This window comes from Salvelinus namaycush, chromosome 25 (genome assembly GCF_016432855.1).
Source record: "Salvelinus namaycush isolate Seneca chromosome 25, SaNama_1.0, whole genome shotgun sequence".
NCBI classification, from domain to species: domain Eukaryota; kingdom Metazoa; phylum Chordata; class Actinopteri; order Salmoniformes; family Salmonidae; genus Salvelinus; species Salvelinus namaycush.
Genome location: NC_052331.1, coordinates 5492762 through 5502838, shown reverse-complemented (window position 1 = coordinate 5502838; position 10077 = coordinate 5492762). Strand labels below are relative to the sequence as shown.

At 45.0% G+C, this 10077-nt stretch overlaps 1 protein-coding gene across 1 annotated transcript; it reads right to left on the bottom strand.

Moving 5' to 3' along the window:
• Positions 1-8609: 8609 nt before the first annotated feature.
• LOC120020358 lies at positions 8610-9713 on the bottom strand (the record flags this gene model as incomplete). Its single annotated transcript, XM_038963955.1, has 2 exons — positions 8610-9404; positions 9600-9713. Coding segments are annotated over 2 exons (909 nt in total), but the record flags the coding sequence as incomplete, so codon positions are not given.
• Positions 9714-10077: the final 364 nt, after the last annotated feature.

Here is a 10077-nt window from a genome sequence, read left to right as displayed (position 1 = left end):
TTGCAAAACATTCTGATGGAAGATCAGCAAAAGTAAGAGCATATTTATGATGTTATTTCGTATTTTTGTGGTAAATGTCGGCTCCAACACGGCAGAGAATAGGTGAGCGCTGTCTCACAATAATGCAACTTGTAATGTATGTTGTAGTAAAGTTATTTTAAAAAATCTAACACAGCGGTTGCATTAAGAACCAGTGTATCTTTCATTTGCCATACAACAAGTATTTTTATGTAAAGTTTATGATGAGTTCTTTGGTTAGAATAGGTGACTGTCCAAAATATCTCCAGAGATTTTGGTGAATTGTTGCTACATATTCACAATGTAAAACCAGGATTTGTAGCTCTAAATATGCACATTTTCGAACAAAACATAAATGTATCGTATAACATGACGTTATAAGACTGTCATCTGATGAAGTTGTCCAAAGGTTAGTGATTAATTTTATCTCTATTTGTCGGTTTTGTGAAAGCTATCTTTACGGTGAATAAATGGCATTGTGTGTTTGGCTATTGTGGTGAGCTAATAGAAATATATATTGTGTTTTCGCTGTTAAACACTTAAAAAATCGGAAATATTGGCTGGATTCATAATATGTTTATCTTTCATTTGCTGTACACCATGTATTTTTCATAAATGTTTTATGATGAGTATTTATGTATTTTACGTTGCTCTCTGTAATTATTCTGGCTGCTTTGGTGCTATTTGTCATGGTGGCTGCAATGTAAAACTAAGATTTATACCTCAAATATGCACATTTTCGAACAAAACATAAATGTATTGTATAACATGATGTTATAAGACTGTCATCTGATGTAGTTGTTCAAGGTTAGTGATTCATTTTATCTCTATTTCTGGGTTTTGTGAAAGCTACCTATGCGGTGGAAACATGGTGAAAACATGCCATTGTGTGTTTGGCTATTGTGGTTAGCTAATATATATAAATATTGTGTTTTCGCTATAAAACATTTTAAAAATCGGAAATGATGGCTGGATTCACAAGATGTTTATCTTTCATTTGCTGTATTGGACTTGTGATTTCATGAAATTATATTATATGATATCCCTGTCCCGTTAGGCTAGGCTATGCTAGTCAGCTTTTTTGATGAGGATGCTCCTGGATCCGGGATGGGTATCACTGAAAGGTTAAACCACATCAATCTGCCTGAGTGGGCCTGTCAGGGCTTGGCTCCCCAGTTGGTGGGCCTGTCAGGGCTTGGCTCCCCAGTTGGTGGGCCTGTCAGGGCCTGGCTCCCCAGTTGGTGGGCCTGTCAGGGCCTGGCTCCCCAGTTGGTGGGCCTGTCAGGGCTTGGCTCCCCAGTTGGTGGGACTGTCAGGGCTTGGCTCCCCAGTTGGTGGGCCTGTCAAGGCTCCCCATTCAATGGGCCTGTCAGGGCTTGGCTCCCCAGTTGGTGGGCATCTGTTCACTCAGACCCATCCATGTCTATGCCACTGATGCAAACAGCACATGATGACAACTGCACATCACAAATAGCCTACTAACCAACACTTAGGACTAAACATTTTCAACACCTGGTGTGCATACCCATTGTTGTCTTAGTTAGCATTTACTGGTAGATATCATACATTGAATGGTCTTTCCTACCCTACCGGCTGCGGATGTCATTCTTCTGTGAGCTGCTCCATGCCAAAACCAGTTGAGAGCTGCACACTCTTGCTGCTTGCAGATGATATTCCGCTGAAACTAGGCTGTGTGTGCGGCGCACATGTGAATATACTGTAAGTCGCATACCTCCACTACACTACTTTGATACGCATCAGTAGGGATTAAGAAGTGAGCATAAGCAATGCCCACTGAAGAAAAAAAGTGGGTGTACTGTTTATACCTGCGTGTAGCCTCCACCACACAACTGACCCTTTGTGTTTTACAAAAAGTGGACTCCCACATGAGTGGGCTGGTATTATGGTTGCTGTCCTTTCAGAATCTTAAAACTGTCACACACTGTGACAGGTTTATAATATATATAAAGGCCGTTAAGATATTCATGTTTTATGAAAAGAGTGTATTTATTCGTCCTGGTGTAGCGGTTTTATGCTCTGACTGAATGGAAGCTGATAAGTCTGAGGTTTTTACTATGCTGGTCTTGGCTGGTCTCGGGAAGAAATTCAGAGTCCTTACTGTTGAAGACCAAGTCAAGACTGAGTACAAATTTATCCGACACAAGACCGAGACTGGACTAGTACTACAACACTGGTAGACACACCTGCCTAATCCCTCTCCCAGCTGGGATTGGCCGGCTCAGCCCACCCCCCACCTTTACCATAACTGAAGCCCCAGAGTACAATAGCTTGACCCATGATCTAAACTCGCTACCCAGGCCAAAAGCTTCCATTGTCCTTAACAGAAAGGCATGACACACTCTACCAAAAGCTTCCATTGTCCTAAACAGAAAGCATGACACACTCTACCAAAAGCTTCCATTGTCCTAAACAGAAAGGCATGACACACTCTACCAAAAGCTACCATTGTCCTAAACAAAAATGCATGACACACTCTACCAAAAGCTTCCATTGTCCTAAACAGAATGACACAATTTACCAAAAGCTTCCATTGTCCTAAACAGAAAGACATGACACACTTTACCAAAAACTTCCATTGTCCTAAACAACAGAAAGACGACACACTTTACCAAAAGCTTCCATTGTCCTAAACAGAATGACACACTTTACCAAAAGCTTCCATTGTCCTAAACAGAAAGACACGACACACTCTACCAAAAGCTTCCATTGTCCTAAACAGAAAGACATGACACACTCTACCAAAAGCTTCCATTGTCCTAAACAGAAAGACATGACACACTATACCAAAAGCTTCCATTTGTTCTACAGAAATGAGTCCAATATTCTGATTGTACATCCTGGTGATGGCAAACAGTACTTGTGAACTATAGTGTCAAACAACGTTTAAGGCGATTTGCCAAACACTTGAACAGTATTTTGTAATCCAAGCAGAGCAACGACACCGGCCTCCAGTTCTTCAATAGAGCTAAGTCTTCTTCGGCAGTAATGGCAGTCCGCTGGCAGCTGGCTGTAACACAGATTTCTCAAATGACTCCCAAAAGACCTCTAGGAGGTCCCTCCCCAGTACATCCCAGAAACGTTTAGAAAATGTAGCTGCCCAAAACTGGTTGAATCAACATTGTTTCCACGTCATTTCAAACCCCAATTTGAAACTAAATCCAATGACATGGTGTACTTATTATTATGTATTTCTTAGTTGAGAACTCAACCAATTGTAAATCAAAACTAGACGTTGAACTGACAACTGTGCCCGGTGTGTAGTGACTGATGTATGTTTACTGTAGTCGTTCACGCCCTTGATGTAATGAGCCAAAAAACATAACCTTTACTGTTAGATAAGATGAGAGAGAGAGCGATGTTTATTGGCAATGTTAACATATGTTTCCCATGCCAATAAAGCGCTTACATTGAAATTAAATTGAAAGAGAGAAAGAGCGAGGGGGATGGAGAGAGAGAGCTAGAGAGATATTTTACTGAAAATTCTGTCCAATGTATTCTCGGGAGGAGAGGGTTACACACACAGCTTTTTCAAACTAATGGATTGCAATTCCTTAGATTATGGCCTGGCAGTGCTCCCCACACACAGCCTAATTTACAGGAATTACTTAGAAAGCAAGTCTCAGCGTTTAGAACGTGGAGCCCAGGGCCTGCGGCATAGAGCTGGGCCAAGATCCCTTTGGCAATCTGGAGCCTGAGCTGTGTAAAAGGTAAAAGGAGAGAGAGAGAGAGAGAGAGAGAGAGAGAGAGAGAGAGAGAGAGAGAGAGAGAGAGAGAGAGAGAGAGAGAGAGAGAGAGAGAGAGAGAGAGAGAGAGAGAGAGAGAGAGAGAGAGAGAGAGAGAGAGAGAGAGAGAGAGAGAGAGAGAGAGAGAGAGAGAGAGAGAGAGAGAGAGAGAGAGAGAGAGAGAGAGAGAGAGAGAGAGAGAACTATAAGCTGTTCTTTTACTGTGGATTCAGAGGAGCAGCCAAGTGCATGTTTCTGTAACACAGAGGGGTAAAGTTGAGAACAAGGTCTGGCTTATGTCCAGTGTGCTGTAACTAAATACACACAGATATAGAGGTAGACAGACAGACACACACAACCCAGAAACAGTCATTAGATTGAGAACAAAAACACAGGGCTGAGGTCAGATAGCCTATCATTACTATACTGAAGACCTTTTCACGCTGTGAGAACTAGCAGGGGGTTGCTGCTATATGGCCAAGCTACAAAGGACAGAACTATAGCAATGTATAGCCACACATTTGATTTAATTAATTTACTCTAACCCAAACCTTACCCTAACATTACGTAACTCTAACCATTACAATAAAAACCAATACAGCCCAAACTCCAGTGGATGTTCTTCAGGCCTTATTAGAATGGTGAAGTTATAGGATGGATTGGTGTTTTATTTCCATGGCAATTTCAAACGTCCATTATGGGCAATGCATTACCTAGTAGGCTCATGAGCTAAAACCTCGAGCTATGACTCCGAACATCGCAGATACAATCCCAGCGCTAGTCGATCGCTTTGTAATTTCCTGTTTTAACCATAACCCTAATGCCTATACTCTCGGAATGAATGCCTAAACGTAACGTCAAGGTTAGTTTTGGGCAGTTTGACTGACGGCTTACAGATGGCAACGCGTGATTAAAATGGCAACACACTCCGTAATTAAAAGGGAAACAGACGTCATCATCTCTGTAGCCTGCAGTTGCAATATCTGTCTCCATTTGCCTTCGAGGTTGCTTTCAATAAATAACAGAGAGACGGTCGCTGTGTTACCGAGGCCATGGAGTAGGCTGCGACAGTTCCAATAAAATGTTAGAAGTTGAGGGGCAAAGGGACTCCTTTTCGTGTCTCCGATCCGTGTCTAGCTCTCTTCTTTCTGTCATCTCAACCTTGCTTTTCCAATGCAGGACAGTTCCATATTTTGCTGTCAGTTTCATTTGAACCAACCGCACAATACATAGACAACCAGAAAACAATCACACACACACACACACACACACACACACACACACACACACACACACACACACACACACACACACACACACACACACACACACACACACACACACACACACACACACACACACACCTGGGGGTACATGACAGAACACATACTGACAGCCCTTCACACTCAAGTAGTGTTATAGCCAGCCAGGTAGCTCAAGATCAAAGATGAAATTCGCCGTCCGTCCCGGTACCAATGCCGTCGGGAGATTACTTAACTGGCCACTAGGGGCAACGCTGAGCACTACTACCATAAAGTAGGCTTGCGGTTTGCTAGAGCGTTGTGAATGGGGTTGGTGGATGGGCGTAAGCCACAAGCTCCGGCTCGGACTATAGCATGTTCAATCTCAGTGCTAGGCACTCGTTTTTGTTTGTTTGTTTGTTTTATCCGTATCCCAAACCTTGACCCTTACCTTAACCATTCGGAATTAATAACTAAACTTAACCGTTGAGTTGTTTTAACAGTATCCCAAACCTTTACCTTAACCATTCAGAATGAATGGCTGAACTTAACCTTTGAAATTGTACGTTTACGGACAAACGTCAGATTCAGAAGTCAGACTGTGAGAGCTTGTAAGGTGTAACACCTCAATTTGTTTCCATAATAGCGATCATATTAGTCACACACGCATACACACACACGACATTATGCCAATATACCCTTGAGGAAGACTCAAGTTCATCGATTGGAGGTGCTGGGTGATATTAGTAGACTGAGAGATGTGTGTGTGTGTGATATTAGAAGAGAGGTCACATTGTGCTGTGTACATTCTTTGTCTGCGTATTCATTTATTTATGTACTCATAGCACACAGGCTCTGTCAGCAATAGCAGAGGAAGGGAGAAGAGAGAGAAGAGATGGAGGGAGGGAGGACGGGGAGGGAAGGAGAAGTGGTGGTCTCCCCTATTGAACTAGGTTGTGGAAAGGTTGTGATTTTATATCTGAATATCTCAGAAAGTGGAAGTCCAGTGGTTGTCCACCTCTTTCTTTCCATCCCTCCTTCTCTTTCTCCTCCTCCTCCTCTCTCTTTCCATCCCTCCTTCTCTTTCTCCCTCCTCCTCTCTCTTTCTATCCCTTCTCTTTCTCCTCCTCCTCCTCTCTCTTTCCATCCCTCCTTCTCTTTCTCCTCCTCCTCTCTCTTCCATCCCTCCTTCTCTTTCTCCCTCCTCCTCTCTCTTTCCATCCCCCTTGCCTTTCTCCTCCTCCACCTCTCTCTTTCCATTCTTCCTTCTCATTCTCCTCCTCCTCCTCCTCTCTCTTTCCATCCCTCCTTCTCTTTCTCCTCCTTCTCCTCCTCTCTCTTTCCATCCCTCCTTCTCTTTCTCCTCCTCCTCCTCTCTCTTTCCATCCCTCCTTCTTTCTCCTCCTCTCTATTTCATACATATCTGTTTGTTGGCAATTCTGACATCTCTCTTCCTGCCCCCCTCCATCTCTTTAAGTCAGTTGTACCGTGTGGCTGTGTAGTGGTATCCCAGTATTGAGCCCTCTCTGGTTAATATTCATAAAGTATATTTTGGCAGCTAGCATAGCAATCTAGCCACCCCCCGCCTAGCTAAATCCATTCTCATTGATGACCATCGGCTTTCCCCGACTGACACACATCGATTCCATTAAAACTCATGCGCAAGGTCTCCGAGTCCTCAAGTCCTCTTTGCACCGCTCGCAATTTATATTACATATTATCTGTATCACTTCAGTCATTGTGCAATTAATCTCCTGTTCTCATTGTAGCCAAAAAAACTGTTGTTTTCTGCACAATGAGATCTATACAGAATATCAGAAAGCTATGTTTGTGATTCAGTAATATTCCCTATCACCAACACACCTGATTCAATTAATTAACTAATCATCCTTGAGTTGTTGAAAAGATGTTGATGCTTGGATACAACTAAGATTTGCTTCTCTCTTAATATGTGATTTCCATGATTAAGAAAGCTGTCCTATTGTGCGCGCATGTGTGTAATTGCCCTCAGAGCACTCCAGGCTCAGGTAAACTGATGTAATGTAGTGCTTTAGAAGTGGCTACAGACTGGAGAGTGGACCAGTGACCTATTATATATCTCTCTCTCTCTCTCTCGCTCTCTCGCTCTCTCGCTCTCTCTCTCTCGCTCTGTGTGCCAGTGGCCAGTCTTCCACATCAATAATAAAAGTATTATGTTAACTAACTCTTCACAACCAGCCCTCTAGCCAAGTATCTCAGAAGTGATGCAAACAAGAAAATGCTCATCCAGAGGCGGCGCTCCTAGTGGCTGGGGACTTTAATGCATGGCAACTTAAATGTTACCTAATTTCTACCAGCAGGTTACATGTGCAACCAAAATAAAAAAATTACTCAAGACCATCTTTACGACACACACAGAGACGCGTACAATGCTCTCCTTCGCCCTCCATTTGGCAAATCGGGCCATAGTTCTATCCTGATTCCTGCTTACAAGCAAAAACTAAAGCAGGAACTACCAGTGACTCGCTCAATAAGGAAGTGGTCAGAAGACGCAGATGTTAAGCTACAGGACTGTTTTGCTAGCACAGGTGAATATGTTGCGGGACTCATCCGATGGCATTGATGAGTATACCACTTCAGTCACCGGCTTCATTAATAAGTACACTACTGACGTCGTCCCCACAGTGACTATACGTACATACACCAACCAGAAGCCATGGACTACAGGCAACATCTGCACTGAGTTAAAGAGTAGAGCTGTCGCTTTCAAGAAGCGGGACTGTAACTCGGACGCTTACAAGAAATCCCGTTATGCCCTCCGACAAACGATCAAACAGGAAAAGCATCAATACAGGACTAAGATTGAATCCTACTACACCGGTTCCGATGCTTGTCGGATGTGGCAGGGCTTGCAAACTACTACGGACTACAAAGGGAAGCCTATCCATGAGCTGCCAGTGACATGAGACAACCAGACGAGCTAAATGACGTATATGTGCTTCGAGGCAAGTAACACTGAAGCATGCATGAGGGCACCAGCTGTTCACCATTTTTCAAAGTAGCCACAATTTGCCTTGATGACAGCAGTTGCCATACCAGGAAGTGATGCAACCAGTCAGGATGCTCTTGATGGTGCAGCTGTAGAATCTTTTGAGGATCTGAGGACCCATGACAAATCTTTTCAGTCTCCTGAGAGGAATAGGTTTTTTCGTGCCCTCTTCATGACTGTCTTGGTGTGCTTGGACCGTGTTAGTTTGTTGGTGATATGGACACCAAAGAACTTGAAGCTCTCAACCTGGTCCACTACAGCCCTGTCGATGAGAATGGGGAAATGCTCGGTCCTTCTTTTCCTGTAATCCACAATCTCCTTTGTCTTGATCACATTGAGGGAGAGGTTGTTGACCTCCTCCCAATAGGCTGTCTCGTCTGTGATCTTGTCTTGTCTGTGATCATGCCTACCATTACATTTACATTTACATTTAAGTCATTTAGCAGACGCTCTTATCCAGAGCGACTTACAAATTGGTGCATTCACCTTATGATATCCAGTGGAACAACCACTTTACAATAGTGCATCTAACTCTTTTAAGGGGGGGGGGGGGGGGGGGGTTAGAAGGATTACTTTATCCTATCCTAGGTATTCCTTAAAGAGGTGGGGTTTCAGGTGTCTCCGGAAGGTGGTGATTGACTCCGCTGACCTGGCGTCGTGAGGGAGTTTGTTCCACCATTGGGGTGCCAGAGCAGCGAACAGTTTTGACTGGGCTGAGCGGGAACTGTACTTCCTCAGAGGTAGGGAGGCGAGCAGGCCAGAGGTGGATGAACGCAGTGCTCTTGTTTGGGTGTAGGGCCTGATCAGAGCCTGAAGGTACGGAGGTGCCTTTCCCCTCACAGCTCCGTAGGCAAGCACCATGGTCTTGTAGCGGATGCGAGCTTCAACTGGAAGCCAGTGGAGAGAGCGGAGGAGCGGGGTGACGTGAGAGAACTTGGGAAGGTTGAACATCAGACGGGCTGCGGCGTTCTGGATGAGTTGTAGGGGTTTAATGGCACAGGCAGGGAGCCCAGCCAACAGCGAGTTGCAGTAATCCAGACGGGAGATGACAAGTGCCTGGATTAGGACCTGCGCCGCTTCCTGTGTGAGGCAGGGTCGTACTCTGCGAATGTTGTAGAGCATGAACCTACAGGAACGGGTCACCGCCTTGATGTTAGTTGAGAACGACAGGGTGTTGTCCAGGATCACGCCAAGGTTCTTAGCACTCTGGGAGGAGGACACAATGGAGTTGTCAACCGTGATGGCGAGATCATGGAACGGGCAGTCCTTCCCCGGGAGGAAGAGCAGCTCCGTCTTGCCGAGGTTCAGCTTGAGGTGGTGATCCGTCATCCACACTGATATGTCTGCCAGACATGCAGAGATGCGATTCGCCACCTGGTTGTCAGAAGGGGGAAAGGAGAAGATTAATTGTGTGTCGTCTGCATAGCAATGATAGGAGAGACCATGTGAGGATATGACAGAGCCAAGTGACTTGGTGTATAGCGAGAATAGGAGAGGGCCTAGAACAGAGCCCTGGGGGACACCAGTGGTGAGAGCACGTGGTGCGGAGACAGATTCTCGCCACGCCACCTGGTAGGAGCGACCTGTCAGGTAGGACGCAATCCAAGCGTGGGCCGCGCCGGAGATGCCCAACTCGGAGAGGGTGGAGAGGAGGATCTGATGGTTCACAGTATCAAAGGCAGCCGATAGGTCTAGAAGGATGAGAGCAGAGGAGAGAGAGTTAGCTTTAGCAGTGCGGAGCGCCTCCGTGACACAGAGAAGAGCAGTCTCAGTTGAATGACTAGTCTTGAAACCTGACTGATTTGGATCAAGAAGGTCATTCTGAGAGAGATAGCAGGAGAGCTGGCCAAGGACGGCACGTTCAAGAGTTTTGGAGAGAAAAGAAAGAAGGGATACTGGTCTGTAGTTGTTGACATCGGAGGGATCGAGTGTAGGTTTTTTCAGAAGGGGTGCAACTCTCGCTCTCTTGAAGACGGAAGGGACGTAGCCAGCGGTCAAGGATGAGTTGATGAGCGAGGTGAGGTAAGGGAGAAGGTCTCCGGAAATG